The sequence below is a fragment of the Mesoplodon bidens genome (genome assembly GCF_964165515.1).
Source record: "Mesoplodon bidens genome assembly, contig: HAP1_SCAFFOLD_253, whole genome shotgun sequence".
In the NCBI taxonomy this organism is placed as follows: Eukaryota; Metazoa; Chordata; class Mammalia; order Artiodactyla; family Ziphiidae; genus Mesoplodon; species Mesoplodon bidens.
The window spans coordinates 15,617-36,818 of NW_027672082.1; the positions used below are offsets into that span (position 1 = coordinate 15,617).

Consider the following 21,202-nt stretch of genomic DNA (forward strand, 5'->3'; position numbering starts at 1 on the left):
GAACTTATTAGTAAGTTAATAATGCAAGGTAGAACTAGATGCTTACAACTTATAGGTATAGAACCTTCTCAAATTATTATCCCTTATTCAGTTCGTCAACAAAATTGGCTTTTTCAACATAGTAATGAATGGGGTCTTGTTCTTGCAGGATTTTCAGGTACCTTGGAATGCCATTAGCCTGCTGATAAATCGATCCAATTCAGCAAACTTAACTGTTATATCTTTCCTTCTATAATTAGGCAACAGCCTATTCCTCATGTACCTTTGGTTTTTACAGACGGTTCTTCTTCAGGAGTGGCTACTGTAATCACTGACGACGGAACAAAACTCATTAAACAAACTTCCTTGACTTCAGCTCAACGTGTTGAACTGTATGCTGTCATTATGGCTTTTAAACATTTGCCTTCTATATCTTTTAATTTGTTTTCTGATAGTAAATATCTTATTCGCTTATTATTTCTTCTGGAGACTGCGACCAGAGGATATACTAATGACCCTGAATTATCATCCTCTTTTCATTTGCTTCAACAGCTTATTCGTTCCCACGACGGTCCTGTTGCAGCTCTGCATATCCGTGCTCATTCTAACTTGTCTGGTCCATTGTCTAAAATGAATGCGACTGCAGATGTTTTAACTCGATCTAAACGTGATCTCTATCCTGTGCATTTTCCTCCCAAAAATAAAGTTAAAGTTACTCTTCCTCCTCAATCTCTTTTCCCTAAAGCAGGACATATCCCAATTTACCATCCTCCTCCTTTCCGTTCGTCATGCTGTCAAGAATGGCTAAGGTATTGCATTCATTATCTTCATACTGTTGATACTCATGGTCCATGTCCTGGAAACCCTCATATTATGGTAAGTTATGATCAAACTGCTTCACAAGCAGCACAACAATCGCATGCTTTACACCATCAGTCGGCGGCTACATTACGCAAACAATTTTCCCTTACTCGTGAAGCCACCCGACAAATTGTTAAGCAATGCCCACAATGCTTACCTCACCTTCCTGTTCCACATTATGGTGTTAATCCTCGTGGATTATTACCTAGTCATTTATGGCAAATGGATGTTACTCATATCCCGTCTTTTGGGACATTACAGTTTGTTCATGTCACTATTGATACTTATTGTGGTTTCCTCTGTGCTACAGCACAGACCCGAGAAGCTACTAAACATGTTATCACTCATTTATTACACTGTTTTGCTTTCATGAACCTTCCCAAAATTATTAAAACAGATAATGGGCCCACTTAACTAGTGTTGCTTTTGCAACATTTTGTGATTCATTACAAATTACCCATATTACAGGCATTCCATATATCCCTCAAGGACAAAGTATTATAGAATGTGCAAATAGATCTTTAAAGCTAACTATTAAAAAATAAAAAGGGGAATTATATAGAACAACACTACATAACCTTATAAATCATGCTCTGTTTATTTTAAATTTTCTCACTGTTGACAGGGGAAAGGTTGGTGGCTGAGCCAAGATTGGCCTCTCAATCTCTGGAGGTCCTCTGGAAAGATCCGCTAACCAGCACTTGGCGTGGTCCTGATCCTGTGTTGATTTGGGGACGTGGTCACGTGTGTATATTTCCCAGATCAGCTCCTGGACCTCTCTGGCTTTCTGAGCGCTTAGTCAGGCAAATAGATGGCTCACCACAGCTCACACCTAGTTCAGAAGATGAAGAATCTCTGTATCTCTCCCGAAAATTTGACAGTGTTGATTGAGAAAAAGAAGAAGAAGAGGAGACCACTTGCCAGGACGACTCAAAGGAGTGATGTTCCAACTTGGGGACAAATTAAACAATTGGTTTCACGAGCTCAAGAGTTAGTGAAACAACAGAATAATCCTGTTACACCTGTGACTTTATTTTTGGCTATGTTGGCAACCATTTCATGTGTTCCCTCTGTTAATGCAGCAACTTACTGGGCCTATGTACCTGATCCTCCACTGTTACAACCCATATCTTGGTCTGAAGCAGAGTTTCCTGTATTTTACAATGATACTGTTTATGGGCCTCTTATTGGGAATATAAAACAAATCAATATGTCTGTAAATTATACTAACTGGATTAGTACCTATCCTGTGTGTCTTAGCCCATTGAATCTGGAAACTGGATGTGTAAAGGCTATTAGTTATGAGCATACAGATGTTGATGAGGGAACGGATCAATCAATTAGTTTGTCAGGCTCTCCAGGCATCCTTCGTTTTACAGGAACCAACATTACTCTTACATGCCCGGCTACCAGCCGACGAGAGGATCTTAAGGATACCATCATTTGCTATAAAAATGGGCTACCTATTAATATTAGAGGTCGAATCTCATATGCCTCACCACTTAGGGATTCCACTATTACTATAGCCAAGGTTACAGGTGAAGATTCAGGACATTATTTGTGTATGAAGCATTTACTTGGAGGACAAGGGATACTTATGGCTGGACATATGGTTACTATTCTTAAGAGAAAATCAAAAACTCAATTTCCTCCTTTTATAACCATTAACTTTCCTGGATCCAATTTTGAATGTTGCAATGCATCTTGGAATAATAACCAAATATGGTGTACTATAGATTATACCAAGGGGTAAATTCTTATCTCTTCTATTCCCGTCATAGATAGGTCTATCGCATTTCAAAAGAACTGGGATATATGGAAACTAGCTCTAACTTATTCCAATACGCCTGTTATAACTTGTGTTGCTCCTCCATATACACTTTTGATTGGTTCTATTAACATTGGTAATTCTTCCAAAGGAGGATAGAATATTAGCTGTGTTCATTGTATTTTTACAGTTGTATGTTCCCTCCTGCAGGAACACAATCTGTGCTTATACTAAGGCAACCCATATATGTTATGGTGCCTGTACACCTGAGAGAACCTTGGTATGAAGATACTGGAGTACAGGCATGGGTGGAACTCTCTAAAGCCTTGCAGAGAAGGAGACGCTTTATTGGGTGGCTAACAGTAAGTTTACTTGCCTTGGCTGCTCTGTCTGCTACCGCGGCTACTGCCGGTCTTGCTGTTTCACAGAGTATTAATCATGCTCACTTTGCCAATCAGTTATCTCAAAATACCAGTCTTGCTTTATCTTTACAAAGTCACATAGATTTACAGATGAATAACAAGTTAGATGAATTTAAAAACGCAATTTTGGGGATTGGAGATCAGATGGCAGCATTAAAATTGAGGATGCGTTTAGCTTGTCATGAAAAGTATAGATGGATTTGTGTTACTCCTTACAAGTACAATGACTGTATTTGGGAATGGGAAAAAGTAAAAATGCATCTGCTGAGTGTTTGGTCAGATAATAATATTAGTCTTGATCTTAAGAAATTAAATGCTGAAATTCAGGATATACAAAATGCACATCTTGATGATATTTCGCAAGAAGATGTAATTAAAACTTTACTGGACCATTTAAAGTGGTTAAACCCTCAGTCGTGGATTTCTGGAGGGTTGTCAGGATTTATTACCCTGGCCATAATTTGCCTATTATTGATAATAATCTTCTCATGTCTGTTTCGTATCCTCATGCAACAATATACTACTCTCGGCACTAAGCTTCATGGAATTATTTTGCAGCAAAAATTAAAAAATAAAAAAGGGGGAACTGAGGGAAACAGTCAGCCTTGAGATCAGGCTACGGACATGCCAGGCATGCCACCGCTGCTCGAAGGGACTGTCCCTACTTGTTCCCCTCCTTGTTCCATTCCATGGGAGATAAATCACCAGGGCCCAGAAATCAGAAAGAATGTAAAATGAGACAAGCAAAGCTGTCTCGCCCCTCCCTGCACATGCAGGTTATTTTGGATGATTCTGGGCTTATGGGTTTTCTCTCAGGGAAGTTAACCTTGAGCCGAGACAGTCTATAGATAATGTAAACCACCGTCTGGCAACCTTCCATTTCTAGTCTATATAATCTGCAACCGTAGCATAGTAAAACTTGCCTTGCAACCATCAGTTGTCTTGGTCCTTCTGACCCCATTCGTCGGTGCTACTTCAGTTCCTTACCCCGTCCCTCCTGACCCTGGGCGGTGAAATCCTCTTTCTCCAGCTGGTCCGCAGCACATATGAATATATGTTTTTGTCTTGCTGTACTGCACATATGCTGTCTAGTAACAGAAGTTGTGTCTGCTAGTAGTGTTGTAGATTATGTCTTTCCAAAGCGCTGAGGCAGTGCACCTACTCTGTAGTTGCAGCTGATGCCTGAACGTATCCTAGCTGACAAATTATTGATTAATAAGAACTTGAATTTCTAAAGATTAGTACTGTTAACCAAAATCTGAGCAAGGAGTCTCAAATGTAATTCTTAGCCAGAAGTACATGTTAATGAACCAATTAACAGTGTAAATCAAGGAACATCAATGTAGGGATTTCTTTTAATTTCTTTCTTACCTGCTTGAAATATCAGTTAAAGGTTGCCAGCTTGGTTGCAGATGAACGGACGTTTGAATTTCACCAAACTACTTAATGTGGAATAGGATAATAGACTTCCAACGCCCTCAAGGCTGTGACCTTACAGCCATTTTACATAACACATCATCCTCCTTTAGGGATGAACCTTTCCCTGGCCCGAAAAGTAGCCACTCCGTTGAAGCTTTGCTTATTGTAACAGGCTTTTGTTTCCAGGTTACATGTCTGTGGAAGACTTAATTCTGAATAGAGATATAGATATTACTGGAAACTAATTGTTTTTGCTATTATACTCTGCTTTATCAAAAAAGTAAAACATTTAAATTATGCTAAAAAAATATAGATGTTGTCTTGCAATCTTTAAACAATAAATGAAAGAATTGCCCTTAAAAAAAAGAATTAAGCAATTAAGCTGTTGGTCCCACATCAGACAAATTATCCTTATACCTCCTGTCAATATTGTTAACAGAGACTGTTATTTTATTAATCCTTATGATGCCGTGATTCTTTCTTTCATGTTTCGGGGCACAGCAGGTGAGAGAGTGGGTTTAAGCTGGTGGGTTTATCCTTCTTTTATGCGTTCATTCAATATTATGTTCATTTACTTATTGTACACATATGGCAATAGAAGCTGCTAAGGCAATCATTGCTATTCTGCAAAACAACAAGGCACAGAAGCAGATGTCTTATTTCTGATATTTGTCCCCCCAGGATTTTTATGATTAAAGATCCTTTCACCCCACTCCCTGGAGAGGACAAGGGGCTGCTCGCTGGAGGATTTTTAATGACTTGGGGAAAGGCTCAAATATCCCCCCATTATGGTAATCCACCCCAAGGGCAAACCACACAAGAATATTATGAATTTATTTTATTTTTCTATCCTTGCAAAGGTAATACTCAGCTCATTAGAATATGAAAACTATACTGTCAAATTTCAGAATTACATGGATGAAGAAAATCACCAAAGTGGCATCATATCATGTGTGTTCTAGTTGTGTTGACTATGTTGACTATATTAACTATGTTGTGTTAACAATATATTGCATAACTATATATTGAAAAGGCAAAATGCTGTACCTTATTTCAGAGAAAATAATTATGTTGGCAAACCCCAAATTGTACATTGTAGACGGGTCCTAGGAAAAGAAGATTTCATTCATAGTGGACAAGAGGTTAGCTTCTGTTTTCATCCATGTGCTATTTCAAGAATTAAGCATCATTAATAATACAGGATATAAGAGGAATAGTCTAAAGATGGAAAAGCACATTTTGATTAGGAAAGAGAATTTAAGGCTTAAGTCTTTTTTTTATGGAAAACTGCCTTATTACTATGAGCTAAGAAAATTGTTTCATTCTTTTCTTCCTTGCTTTCTTCTTCTTCTTTTTAACCTTTTTAATATTGGATATTTGACCCCTAAGCTGAGATGACTGAAAATGCCTCCTCTGGGCATCAACCATTTTGAAAGACTTTTTCCCCCTCCGTAAGGGCTATTTGTCTCTTGGAGGCATTGTCTACATTACTCACCAAGAGGCAAGCATTTGTCCTTGCACTAAATGCTGACATCTCCTGATAAGAGGGAAGCTGCAAAGTAGAAGAATTGAAGGTCAGTATGTTGATATTGGTCTCAAGCGCATTGATGTACATTTGTGTATTGGGGAAGGGGAGTGAAGCTTGAGAGTGGGCCAGTGGGGAGGGGTAAATATTTTGTGATGCTGTCTACCTATGGGCTTATAAAGTTTACAGCTGCATTAGGAGGACAAGCATTACCATTAGCATGAAAAGTAGGGCAGACGTCAGTTGCAAAAGCTTCTAGCCATACACATACGGCAATACGTAAATGATACACCTTATTGCATTCACCCATTCACCCTCCCCTGTTCACGCTAATTGGAAAGTTCTATCCACTTCAGAGAAGTAACACAACTATCAATCATTTTCCCTGGCACGAATCTTCCAGGAGGAAGAAAATGGAATACACCTAGCAACAGAGCTCACGCAGTAGCCCATGTGTCTTAGATTTAATATCTGATCACTAGCTGGATTGAAGCCAAAAGGTGGTTCACAAATTTGCTGCACATTAGAATCACCTGGGGAACTCTGAGACCTCCATGTGCCCAGGCTCCTCCCTAGAACTACTGAATCAAAATCTCTGGGGCTGGGACCCAGACACCAATGTTTTTCTTCAAAGCTCTTTAGGTAATTAATACGAGCAGCAAAACTTGAGGACTAGCCCAATAACGGGAACAAACTTGTTTCACACAGATAAAGTGGGGCAATCCATATGTTAAAAGAACCTGTGTATATATATATATATATATATACATTATATTTCTTTTTTTCTCTTTATTCTGTTTGTGTTTCAAATAGGCTTTTTATTTTTCTTCTGCAAAAAGCGTTATTGTTTCCATTTGGTCCAAGGCTTGGGAGAGGGCTCCAGGGCGGTTACAAAGCTGCCTAGTGGATGCAGAGCTGGGCTTCAGGCAGAACTCTGACGCCAGAGGGGCTCCTCAGAGGCCGCTGCACTTCAGAGACTCCTGTTTGTGCTCGAGCGTGAGCCTTTCGAAAAGATACTCGCCCAGCACAGCCTGCGGACCAGCCAGCCTGCGGAGGTTGGTCAAGTGGTCGCCCATCTTCTTGATGAGTTTCAGCTGCTCCTCCAGGAAGCGGCTCTCCAGGAAGTCACAGAGGTGGGAGTGTGTGCGGGCAGGACCCAGGGTGTGCAGATCCGATAGTGCCTGGTTCAGGTTCTTCTCCCTAAGAACGGCGGCTTCCACAGTGTCCTGGGTTCTACCCCACTCATCTTGAGAAGGCTTCCGCGCATCCTGGAAGAGGGCGCGGCCGCAGCACTGGTTTTGCATTTTCAAGAGACGTTGGGCGCCCTCACACTTCTCCTTAGGCAGTTGGCGAAAAATGTGGCCCCCACTGTCCAGAGTCCCATTGTTGCTGTCGAAATAGAAGCTCAGAGAGAGGTAAGTGTCCACAGATGCATGTTAACAGGCGGTGGACGGCGGCCTCCACCTCGATGGAATAATTCTGACGAACCTGGGAACTCGTGGTTGATCAGTGATAAGGAGCTAAGCTCAAAAAACGGTGTTGGCCTGTCCTGGAGGCTGAGGATAGCTGAGTGGCTGATTCCAAAGGTTGCGACAGGAAGAAAGGCTGGACGGTTGTCGGGGGCTGGAGCAAGGAGCGTCCCTGGGTCTGTTCATTCCAAACACTGTTGAAGCAAAAGGCAGATCTGCAGGACTGCCAAGCGCACTGCCTCAAATAGGCTTTGATACAAGTGAACAAGAAGTCCAAGCAAGGACAAAACTTACCCTTCCCCCCACCAAAATAGCTGGCGATACTAGAAGCTAGATCTGGGTAGGGATTCTTCCATTACTTTCTTAACATTCCAAGCCACTAGAGCAGTGGTTCTCAAAGTATGGTCACCTTGTAACCGAGCAGTACCCTATGGGGCCTTCCTAGGACAAACCCATCCCCCATAGCCTCTACTGTAGTTCCTCTCTGAAGTACTCAGATAATAGTATCTCAGGCATATTTCTGGAGTTTTCAGATGCTAAAAACCACCAGCCAATGGAAGAAATGAACTCCTTGATGATCATGAGCACGTAGCCCCCAGACCTTCTGGCACCTAAGGATGGATAATGTTACCTGTCCTGTGGCCTCAACATCAACCAATCAGAGGATTGTGCATGAGATGATCACATTCCCTGGGACGTCCCTCCCTCACCTGACCTTTAAAAATGCTTTGCTGAAATCCTTTGGAGATTTCAGGGTGTTTTGGAACACGGGCCACCCCTCTCCTTGCTCGATCCTGCAATAAACCTTTCTCTGCTCCAGACTCCTACCTTCTGGTTTCTTTGGCCTCACTGTGCTTTAGACACATGAACCTGCATTCGGTAACAACCTGACCAGCTTTACCAGCGTCCCCTGATAATATGTCATATATTCAAGTTTTAGGGCCCTGTCCCAGCCCTATGGAATCAGCAACTCTGGTGGGGCTCAGTGATCTCTGTTATAACTGGCCCTCCAGATGATTTTTATTCACCTAAAAGTTTGAAAATATCTGCATTGTCAGCTGGCCAAAGCGTCCACCAGCAGGTTAAGGGGAGTGGCACCTGGAAAAGTTAGGGAGTAGCCAAGTCAAGTACAGCAGCATTTGCCGTGGTAGTAATGGAGAATGCCTTTTCTCCACTGGTTGGCACAGACTAGTATCTGGGAGTAGTGGCAGGGTTATTTAGGATGCTTTACATTTCAGTGTAGAGTGACCTCTGTCCTGGTTTGACAGGGACTTCCCCTGTGTGAGCACTTAAAATCTCATCCTGGCAAACCCCTTAGCCCTGGATTTGAAAAACTTAGGGAATAACATGAAATTTAGGGGAAACATGATCTAGGTTTTGGGCAAGTCACAAGTGCTAATTAAAGCTAAGCAAGTATGGACAACATCTAGCCTTCTTTACACAGTTGCGGAGGCGGGGGGGGGGTGTGTAAATCTGATTGGGTGAAAGGACTTATTGTTAAGAAATCTTTGTAGAAACATCCCCTTCTGCTTAGTCCACTGTTTCTCAGTTCTGGCTAGACATTGGCATCGTCTGAGGAGATTTAAAATGATTTTATTGGTTTAGGATGCCCAACTGTTGGTGTGAGGGTTTTTAAAAAGTGCTTCAGATGATTCTAATGTGCAGGCAAATTTAGGTGCCACTGCTTAAGCTTTTGAACCACTGCTACATATTTTCCCCTCATCTTCCTATGAGAATATCCAACTGTAGTTGGTTTGTTTGTTTTTTTCTTTTTCTCTTTTTAACTGTCTTATTATAAGATTTACTGTCTTAAATAAGATTGAATGTACAGAGAATCATGCTAGTCCATCTGGTATAGCTGGATCCTTAGAATAATATCGTTAAGATATATACCATTTAAGTATTGTGATTGGCCTTTTTAAAATGAACATATGCATTGAATTAGTACCATCTGTTTTGAAGTTGTCATGTTGGGGAGCTATACCTCTAATCTGCTGCCATTGCTAAATATCTAGACACCTCTTATTAGGAATTGCTTTTAAACATCTTTAGGGATTAAAACCAAGATTGCTGTATTATTTGTACTGGGACCACACAAACCTCACAAAGTTCCCCCGCTGTACCATCTACCCCCATCTCTAACCCTTGGCAACTTCTAATCTGTTCTCCATCTCCACAGTTTCGTTATTTTAAGAATAATGTGTAAACATCATCATGAATTACTTAATCTTCAGAGATTGGCTTTAAAACATTTTTCCCTCGGCATCATTCCCTTGAAGTTCATTTCAATTTTTGCATATATTAATAATTTGTTCCTTTTTGTTGCTCGGTAGTATTCAGTCATAAGATTTTATCACAATTTGTTTCAACATTCATCCATTGAAAGACATTTGGGTAGTCGCCAGTTTTTGGCTGTTATAAATAAAACTGCTATGAACATTGACGTGTAAGTTTCTGTGGGAACTTAATTAAGTTTTTGTTTCTTTTGGATAAATGCTCAAGAGTACAATTACTGCGTTGTAGGGTGAATCTAATTTTAGGATTAAAAGAGACTGTCAAGCTGTTTCTCCGAGTGGCTATAAACCATTTTATTTTCCCACCAGTGATGTGATATAATTTTTCTATGTACTCGCCAGCATTTGATGTTGTCACGATACTTTAATTTTAGTTATTCTCTGATACCTCATTATGGTCTTAATTTGCATTTCCCCAATGGCTAACGATGTTGAGCATCTTTTCATGGGCCTCTTTGCCATGTGTATATTCTCTTCCATGAAATGTCTGTTCCTGTCTTCTGCCTATTATCTAGTTGGGTTTTTTTAAGTTGTTTGGCGAGTTCTTTGTATATTATAGATACAAGTCATTTGTCTCATGTGGGATTTTCAAATATGTTTTCCCACTGTGTAATTTGAGTTTTCATCCACTTAAAATGATCTTCTATGAAGCATTTCTAACTCATTTTGATGAGATCCAACTTATCAATTTTTGCTTTTATGGATCATACTTTCGGTGTCAAGTCTAAGAATTATTCACGTAGTTCTAGATGCCAAAGATTTTCTCCTATTTTTTTTCTAAAAATGTCCTGCATTTACATTTAAGATTATGACCCACTTTGATTTAATTTTTGTGTAAGGTGTGGAGGTTTAGGTTAAGGTTCATTTTTTGTTTGTTTGTTTTTGTCGAGGGATGTCCAACTGTTTCAGTACCATTTTTTGAAAAGTCTATTCTTCCTTGATAGCTTTCACACTGCTGTCAAAAACAAGTTACATGTATTTATGTCAGTCTATTTCTGGGTTCTCTATTCCATTCCATTGATCTGTGTATCTACCCTCCATCATGACTGCAAAATCTTGAAATTGGGTAGATTAATTCCTCCCGTTTTAATCTTCCTTTACAAATTGTTTTAGCTATTCTTCAGCCTCTTCTTACCATATAAATCTTAGAATAAGCTTGTCTATATCCACAAAAACCTTGAGGGCATTTTAAGAGTAATTATGTTAAGCCTCTTAACTTGGGGAGAATTGACATCTTTATTATGTTGTGTTTTCTCATCCATGAACAAGGTATGTCTCACTCTTTGTTTGGGACTTTTAAATTTTTCTTCATCAGCATTTTGTAATTTTCAGTATAGAGGTCCTATAAATGTCTTATTGGGCTTATATTTAAATATTTATTTAGGTCCGTTGTAAATGGCATCACATATTTTTATTTAAGCTTCTACACATTTGTTATTAATATATAATTTGATAAAACTGTGTTGATTTTTACTCTGAAACATTTACAAACTAATGTGATTTCTCAAGCTTTTTGTGGATTCCTTGGTATTTTCTCCATTTAGATTATCATCTCCTCTTGAGATACCGTTTTACTTTTCCTTATTTAATATAATAGTATATATTACTATTCAACATTCAGTAGGATATATTCCGTCCTATTCAACGTAGTAGGAATAGTCCTTCTATCTTTTAAATAAATGTTTTAAAATTTTAACTTTTAAATTTATGTATTTATTTATTTTTGCTTTATTTTCTTACTAGAAACTCCATTAATATATTTCATAAAAGTGGTGAGGGCAGATATTGGTGCCTTGTTTCTGATCTTACAGAGAAAGCATTCAGTCTTTCACAGTTAAATATAATGTCGGTATAGGTTGTTTGTAGATACTCTTTATGAGTTTCAGTATGTTCCTTTTCTATTCCTATTTTGCTTGGGTTTTTTTTTTCTTCTTTTCTAAAAATTTTTTAATTTTATTATTATTTTTTTACAACTTTATTGGAGTATAATTGCTTCACAATGGTGTGTTAGTTTCTGTTTTATAACAAAGTGAATCAGTTATACATATACATATGTTCCCATATCTCTTCCCTCTTGCGTCTCCCTCCCTCCCACCCTCCCTATCCCACCCCTCCAGGCAGTCACAAAGCACCGATCTGATCTCCCTGTGCTATGCGGCTGCTTCCCACTAGCTATCTACCTTACGTTTGGTAGTGTATATATGTCCATGCCTCTCTCTCGCTTTGTCACAGCTTACCCTTTCCCCTCCCCATATTCTCAAGTCCTTTCTCAAGTAGGTCTGTGTCTTTATTCCTGTTTTACCCCTAGGTTCTTCATGACATATTTTTTCTTAGATTCCATATATATGTGTTAGCATACGGTATTTGTCTTTCTCTTTCTGACTTACTTCACTCTGTGTGACAGACTCTAGGTCTATCCAACTCATTACAAATAGCTCAATTTTGTTTCTTTTTATGGCTGAGTAATATGTCATTGTATATATGTGCCAAATCATGAATGGGATTGGATTTTGTCAAATGTTTTCTCTGCATTAATGGATAGGATCACATGACTTTTCCCCCTTAATCTATTGGATATGGTAGATTACATTGTTTGATTTTCAAATATTTAACCAACTTTGCATAACTGGAATAAATACCACTTGGTCATGATATATTATGCTTCTTATATTTTTCTGGATTTAATTTGCTAATATCTGGCTGAAGATTTTTACAGGCAATTTCATAAAACATATTGGTCTATAGTCTTCTTCTTTTTATACTATTCCTGTCTGGTTTTGGTATCAAGGTAATACTGGCTTCATAAAATTAATTAGGAACTGTTCCCTCTACTTCTATTTCTTATCAAATCATGTAAAATTGGTTTTAATTCTTTAAGTATTGGGTAAAAGTGAAACATCTAAGCCTGAATATTTCTTTTGGGAGTTTTTAAATGAAAAATCAGTGTTTCTAATGGTTACAGGAAAATTGAGATTATCTATTTCATCTTGGCTGAGTTTTGGTAGTTTTGGGTGTAGAAGAATTGGCCCATTTCATCTACAATTTTGAATTTATAGTGTAGACTTGTTCATAATAACTTGTCCCTTATTAACCTGCAGGATATGTCATGGTATCCCTGGTTGCATTTCTGATAGCTGTGATTTGTGCCATCTCTGTTTTTACCTTTATCAGTCTTGCTAGATCTTTATTGATTAAATTGTTTATTTCCAAGAACCAGCCTTTTGTTTCATTGATTTCCCCCCCCCATTTTCCTGTTTTCAGTTTCATGCACTTCTGTTTCATCTTTATTATTTCCTTCTTTCTGCTTGTTTAGTGTTTTTTCCTCTTCCTTTTTTACTATTGTAATATAGAACATTAGATTATTGCTTTGAAATATTTTCTTTCCCAATTTAGTTCTATAAACTTCCCTTTTAACATTACTTTCACTTTATTCCACAAACTTTGATCTGTTATATCTCCATTTTCCTTTATTCTATGCATTAAAATTTTTTTCCTTGACGCTGTCTTTTTTACCCATGAGTGATTTGGAATTGTGATATTTAGTTTTCATGTGATTGAAGATTCTCCTGTTGTCTTTCTGTTATTGATTTCTAGTCTGATTCCATTATGGCTAGAGAACATACTCTGTATGATTTTTTTTTAAATTTTATTTAGTTTCTGCTTTATAACAAAGTGAATCAGTCATACATATACATCTGTTCCCACATCCCTTCCCTCATGTATCTCCCTCCCTCCCACCCTCCCCATCCCACCCCTCCAGGCGGTCACAAAGCACCGAGCTGATCTCCCTGTGCTCTGTGGCTGCTTCCCACTATCTATCTACCTTACGTTTGGTAGTGTATATATGTCCATGCCTCTCTTTCGCTTTGTCACAGCTTACCCTTCCCCCTCCCCATATCCTCAAGTCCATTCTCAAGTAGGTCTATGTCTTTATTCCCGTTTTGCCCCTAGGTCCTTCATGACTTTTTTTTTTAAATTCCGTATATATGTGTTAGCATACGGTACTTGTCTTTCTCTTTCTGACTTACTTCACTCTGTATGACAGACTCTAGGTCTATCCACCTCATTACAAATAACTCAATTCTGTTTCTTTTTATGGCTGAGTAATATTCCATTGTATATATGTGCCACATCTTCTTTATCCATTCATCCGATGATGGACACTTAGGTTGTTTCCAGCTCCAGGCTATTGTGAATAGAGCTGCAATGAACATTTTGGTACATGTCTCTTTTGGAATTATGGTTTTCTCAGGGTATATGCCTAGTAGCGGGATTGCTGGGTCATATGGTAGTTCTATTTTTAGTTTTTTAAGGAACCTCCATACTGTTCTCCATAGTGGCTGTACCAATTCACATTCCCACCAGCAGTGCAAGAGTGTTCCCTTTTTTCCACACCCTCTCCAGCATTTATTGTTTCTAGATTTCTTGATGATGGCCATTCTGACTGGTGTGAGATGATATCTCATTGTAGTTTTGATTTGCATTTCTCTAATGATTAATGATGTTGAGCATTCTTTCATGTGTTTGTTGGCAGTCTGTATATCTTCTTTGGAGAAATGCCTATTTAAGTCTTCTGCCCAGTTTTGGATTGGGTTGTTTGTTTTTTTGCTATTGAGCTGCATGAGCTCTTTATAAATTTTGGAGATTAATCCTTTGTCAGTTGCTTCATTTGCAAATATTTTCTCCCATTCTGAGGGTTGTCTTTTGGTCTTGTTTATGGTTTCCTTTGCTGTGCAAAAGCTTTGAAGTTTCATTAGGTCCCATTTGTTTATCTTTGTTTTTATTTCCATTTCTCTAGGAGGTGGGTCCAAAAGGATCTTGCTGTGATTTATGTCATAGAGTGTTCTACCTATGTTTTCCTCTAAGAGTTTGATAGTTTCTGGCCTTACATTTAAGTCTTTAATCCATTTTGAGCTTATTTTTGTGTATGGTGTTAGGGAATGATCTAATCTCAAACTTTTACATGTCCCTGTGCAGTTTTCCCAGCACCACTTATTGAAGAGGCTGTCCTTTCTCCACTGTACATTCCTGCCTCCTTTATCAAAGATAAGTTGGCCATATGTGCGTGGGTTTATCTCTGGGCTTTCTATCCTGATCCACTGATCTATCTTTCTGTTTTTATGCCAGTACCACACTGTCTTGATTACTGTAGCTTTGTAGTATAGTCTGAAGTCAGGGAGCCTGATTCCTCCACCTCCGTTTTTCGTTCTCAAGATTGCTTTGGCTATTCGGGGTCTTTTGTTTTTCCAAACAAATTTTGAAATTTTTTGTTCTAGTTCTGTGAAAAATGCCAGTGGTAGTTTGATAGGGATTGCATTGAATCTGTAGATTGCTTTGGGTAGTAGAGTCATTTTCACAATATTGATTCTTCCAATCCAGGAGCATGGTATATCTCTCCATCTATTTGTATCATCTTTAATTTCTTTCATCAGTGTCTTATAATTTTCTGCATACAGGTCTTTTGTCTCCTTAGGTAGGTTTATTCCTAGATATTTTATTCTTTTTGTTGCAATGGTAAATGGGAGTGTTTTCTTGATTTCATTTTCAGATTTTTCATCATTAGTGTACAGGAATGCCAGAGATTTCTGTACATTAATTTTGTATCCTGCTACTTTACCAAATTCATTGATTAGTTCTAGTAGTTTTTCGGTAGCATCTTTAGGATTCTCTATGTATAGTATCATGTCATCTGCAAACAGTGACAGCTTTACTTCTTCTTTTCCGATTTGGATTCCTTTTATTTCCTTTTCTTCTCTGATTGCTGTGGCTAAAACTTCCAAAACTATGTTGAATAAGAGTGGTGAGAGTGGGCAGCCTTGTCTTGTTCCTGATCTTAGTGGAAATGGTTTTAGTTTTTCACCATTGAGGACAATGTTGGCTGTGGGTTTGTCATATATGGCCTTTATGATGTTGAGGAAAGTTCCCTCTATGCCTACTTTCTGCAGGGTTTTTATCATAAATGGGTGTTGAATTTTGTCAAAAGCTTTCTCTGCATCTATTGAGATGATCATATGGTTTTTCTCCTTCAACTTGTTAATATGGTGTATCACATTGATTGATTTGCATATATTGAAGAATCCTTGCATTCCTGGAATAAACCCCACTTGATCATGGTGTATGATCCTTTTAATGTGCTGTTGGATTCTGTTTGCTAGTATTTTGTTGAGGATTTTTGCATCTATGTTCATCAGTGATATTGGCCTGTAGTTTTCTTTCTTTGTGACATCCTTGCCTGGTTTTGGTATCAAGGTGATGGTGGCCTCGTAGAATGAGTTTGGGAGTGTTCCTTCCTCTGATATTGTTTGGAAGAGTTTGAGAAGGATGGGTGTTAGCTCTTCTCTAAATGTTTGATAGAATTCGCCTGTGAAGCCATCTGGTCCTGGGCTTTTGTTTGATGGAAGATTTTTTATCACAGTTTCAATTTCAGTGCTTGTGATTGGTCTATTCATATTTTCTATTTCTTTCTGAGTCAGTCTTGGCAGGTTGTGCATTTCTAAGAATTTGTCCATCTCTTCCAGGTTGTCCATTTTATGGGCATAGAGTTGCTTGAAGTAATCTCTCATGATCTTTTGTATTTCTGCAGTGTCAGTTGTTACTTCTCCTTTTTCATTTCTAATTCTATTGATTTGAGTCTTCTCCCTTCTTTTCTTGATGAGTCTGGCTAATGGTTTATCAATTTTGTTTATCTTCTCAAAGAACCAGCTTTTAGTCTTATTGATCTTTGCTATCGTTTCCTTCATTTCTTTTTCATTTATTTCTGATCTGATTTTTATGATTTCTTTCCTTCTGCTAACTTTGGGGTGTTTTTGTTCTTCTTTCTCTAATTGCTTTAGGTACAAGGTTAGGTTGTTTATTCGAGATGTTTCCTGTTTCTTAAGGTGGGATTGTATTGCTATAAACTTCCCTCTTAGAACTGCTTTTGCTGCATCCCATAGGTTTTGGGTCGTCGTGTCTCCATTGTCATTTGTTTCTAGGTATTTTTTAATTTCCTCTTTGATTTCTTCAGTGATCACTTCGTTATTAAGTAGTGTATTGTTTAGCCTCCATGTGTTTGTATTTTTTACAGCTCTTTTCCTGTAATTGATATCTAGTCTCATAGCATTGTGGTCAGAAAAGACACTTGATACAATTTCAATTTTCTTAAATTTACCAAGGCTTGATTTGTGGCCCAAGGTATGATCTATCCTGGAGAATGTTCCATGAGCACTTGAGAAAAATGTGTATTCTGTTGTTTTTGGATGGAATGTCCTATAAATATCAATTAAGTCCATCTTGTTTAATGTATCATTTAAAGCTTGTGTTTCCTTATTTATTTTCATTTTGGAAGATCTGTCCATTGGTGAAAGTGGGGTGTTAAAGCCCCCTACTATGATTGTGTTACTGTCGATTTCTCCTTTTATGGCTGTTAGTATTTGCCTTATGTATTGAGGTGCTCCTATGTTGGGTGCATAAATATTTACAATTGTTATATCTTCTTCTTGGATCGATCCCTTGGTCATTAGGTAGTGTCCTTCTTTGTCTCTTCTAGTAGTCTTTATTTTAAAGTCTATTTTGTCTGATATGAGAATTGCTACTCCAGCTTTCTTTTGGTTTCCATTTGCATGGAATATCTTTTTCCATCCCCTTACTTTCAGTCTGTATGTGTCTCTAGGTCTGAAGTGGGTCTCTTGTAGACAGCATATATATGGGTCTTGTTTTTGTATCCATTCAGCCAATCTGTGTCTTTTGGTGGGAGCATTTAGTCCATTTACATTTAAGGTAATTATCGATATGTATGTTCCTATTCCCATTTTCTTAATTGTTTTGGGTTCGTTCTTGTAGGTCTTTTCCTTCTGTTGTGTTTCTTGCCTAGAGAAGTTCCTTTAGCATTTGTTGTAAAGCTGGTTTGGTGGTGCTGAACTCTCTCAGCTTTTGCTTGTCTGTAAAGGTTTTAATTTCTCCATCAAATCTGAATGAGATCCTTGCTGGGTAGAGTAATCTTGGTTGCAGGTTTTTCTCCTTCATCACTTTAATTATGTCCTGCCACTCCCTTCTGGCTTGTAGAGTTTCTGCTGATAGATCAGCTGTTATCCTGATGGGGATTCCCTTGTGTGTTATTTGTTGATTTTGCCTTGCTGCTTTTAATATGATTTCTTTGTGTTTAATTTTTGACAGTTTGATTAATATGTGTCTTGGCGTATTTCTCCTTGGATTTATTCTGTATGGGACTCTCTGTGCTTCCTGGACTTGATTAACTATTTCCTTTCCCATATTAGGGAAGTTTTCAACTATAATCTCTTCAAATATTTTCTCAGTCCCTTTCTTTTTCTCTTCTTCTTCTGGAACCCCTATAATTCGAATGTTGGTGCGTTTAATGTTGTCCCAGAGGTCTCTGAGACTGTCCTCTGTTCTTTTCATTCTTTTTTCTTTATTTTGCTCTGCAGCAGTTATTTCCACTATTTTATCTTCCACCTCACTTATCCGTTCTTCTGCCTCAGTTATTCTGCTATTGATCCCATCTAGAGTATTTTTTATTCCATGTATTGTGTTTTTAATCGATGCTTGATTCATCTTTAGTTCTTCTAGGTCCTTGTTAACTGTTTCTTGCATTTTGTCTATTCTATTTCCAAGATTTTGGATCTGGGAAATAGAATCTTGGATCATCTTTACCATCATTATTCTGAATTCTTTTTCAGGTAGACTGCCTATTACATCTTCATTTGTTAGGTCTGGTGGGTTTTTATCTTGTTCCTTCTCCTGCTGTGTGTTTTTCTGTCTTCTCATTTTGCTTATGTTACTGTGTTTGGGGTCTCCTTTTTGCAGGCTGCAGGTTCGTAGTTCCCGTTGTTTTTGGTGTCTGTCCCCAGTGGCTAAGGTTGGTTTAGTGGGTTGTGTAGGCTTTCTGGTGGAAGGTACTAGTGCCTGTGTTCTGGTGAATGAGGCTGGATCTTGTCTTTCTGGTGGGCAGGTCCACGTCTGGTGGTGTGTTTTGGGGTGTCTGCGGACTTTTTATGATTTTAGGCCACCTCTCTGCTAATGGGTGGCGTTGTGTTTCTGTCTTGCTAGTTGTTTGGCATAGGGTGTCCAGCACTGTAGCTTGCTGGTCGTTGAGTGAAGCTGGGTGCTGCTGTTGAGATGGAGATCTCTGGAAGATTTTCGCCGTTTGATATTATGTGGAGCTGGGAGGTCTCTTGTGGACCAGTGTTCTGAAGTTGGCTCTCCCACCTCAGAGGCACAGCACTGACTCCTGGCTCCTCAATTTGGGATGATTTGTTGTCTATTCATGTATTCCACAGATGCAGGGTACATCAAGTTGATTGTGGAGCTTTAATCCGCTGCTTCTGAGGCTGCTGGGAGAGGTTTCCCTTTCTCTTCTTTGTTCTCACAGCTCCTGGGTCTCAGCTTTGGATTTGGCCCCGCCTCTGCGTGTAGGTCGCCGGAGGGCGTCTGTTCTTCGCTCAGACAGGACAGGGTTAAAGGAGCAGCCTCTTCGGGGACTCTGGCTTACTCAGGCCGGGCGGGAGGGAGGGGCACGGAGTGCGGGGCGAGCCTGCAGCGGCAGAGTTCGGCGTGACGTTGCACCAGCCCGAGGCGCGCCGTGCGTTCTCCCAGGGAAGCCGCCCCTGGACCCCGGCAGTGGCGGGCTGCACAGGCTCCCGGAAGGGCGGTGTGGACAGTGACCTGCGCTCGCACACAGGCTTCTTGGCGGCGGCAGCAGCAGCCCCAGCGTCCCACGCCCGTCACTGGGCTCCGTGCTTTCAGTCGCGACTTGCGCCCATCTGTGGAGCCCCTTTAAGCAGCGCTCTTAATCCCCTCTCCTCGCGCACCAGGAAACCAAGAGGGAAGAAAAAGTCTCTTGCCTCTTCGGCAGCTCCAGAGTTTTCCCGGACTCCCTGCCGGCTAGCCGTGGCACATTAGCCCCCTTCAGGCTGAGTTCTCGCCGCCAGCCCCAGCCCTTTCCCTGCGCTCTGACCGAAGCCCGAGCCTCAGCTTCCAGCGCTGCCCGCCCTGGCGGGCGAGCAGACAAGCCTCTGGGGCGGGTGAGTGCCGCTCGGCACCGATCCTCTGTGCGGGAATCTCTCCGCTTTGCCCTACCCAGATATGTGGGGAGTTTCTTGCCTTTTGGGAGGTCTGGGGTCTTCTGCCAGCATTCAGTAGGTGTTCTGTAGGAGTTGTTCCACGTGTAGCTGTATTTCTGGTGTATCCGTGGGGAGGAAGGTGATCTCCGCGTCTTACTCTTCCGCCATCTTACCCGGAAGTCCTACTCTGTATGATTTTAATCCTTTTTAATCTGCTAATGTTTTTTTATCACCCAGTATATGGTATATGAGTGAATGTTCCACGGACACTTGAATATGTATTCTGCTCTTATTGAGTGTGTTCTTTAAATGTCAGTTATGTCCTGTTGATTGATGATGTTTTCAGTTCTTCCATATCCTTGCTGATTTTTCTGTCTGGTAGTTCTATAAATTGCTGTGTTGAAGTCTCAAATAATAATTGTGGATTTAAAATTTTCTCCTTTTACTACCTTTTTCAGTGTTTGCTTCATGTAGTTTGAAGTTCTGTTGTTTGGTGCACACAGATTTAGTATCACTAGGTCATCTAGGTGGATTATTCCTGTTATCTTTATGTAATGACCCTCTTTGCCCCTAATAATTTCCTTTGCTCTGAAATCTACTTTATCTGATATTAATTTATCCATTCCTGCTTTTTCTGATTAATGTTCACATGATATATCATTTTCATCCTTTTACTCTGAACTACCTATATCATGATGTTTAAAGTAAGCTTCTTATAGACAGTATATACTTGGATCATGCTTGTGATTTTTTAATCTACTCTTCTAATCTCTGTCTTTGACTTGGTTACTCACATCATTTACAGTTAATGTAATTATTGCTATGTTAAAGATTAGGTCTACCATTTTATTTTTTGTTTTGTCTTTTACCTTAGTTTCTCAATCTTGTGTTTCTCTTATTTTGCCTTCTTGTGTGTTACTTAAACATTTTTTAATAAGCCCATTTTAATTTATTTATTTATAATCATTTGTGTATACTGTGTGCATAGTTTTCCTAGTGGTTCCTTTTGGCATTACAGTATACATATGTAACTTATCATAGTCTACTGGAATCAGTGTTTTATTACTTCAAGTGAAGTTTCAAAATTTTACTTCCATTTAGGTCTCTTAATATTCCCCAGTTTTAAAGTATGATTTTCTGTAGTATTTCCTTTCTCTACATTGAGAACCACATCAGATGGTGTCATAATTTTTGCTTTGACCATCATATAGTATTTAAGAAACTCATGAGACTAATGATAGTCTCTTCTATTTACCCCATTTGTTTTCACCCATTCCATTGTTCCCCTTTTCTTTCTGAAGTTCCCAGTGTTCTGTTTGTTTTTTTATGTTTTCATAACTGTAGGTGATATCTGGGCTTTTCAGTGCCATTGGATATGAGTTTCAGGAAACCCTGAGCCTGGCTCAC

General features: G+C 39.2%; 1 protein-coding gene across 1 annotated transcript; it reads right to left on the reverse strand.

Moving 5' to 3' along the window:
• Positions 1–6,778: 6,778 nt before the first annotated feature.
• On the reverse strand, positions 6,779–9,579 carry LOC308610605 (ferritin light chain-like; the record flags this gene model as incomplete). Its single annotated transcript, XM_081259677.1, is given in 4 exon segments — positions 6,779–7,395; positions 7,398–7,417; positions 7,420–7,462; positions 9,544–9,579. Coding segments are annotated over 4 exon segments (567 nt in total). The 3' UTR covers positions 6,779–6,927.
• Positions 9,580–21,202: the final 11,623 nt, after the last annotated feature.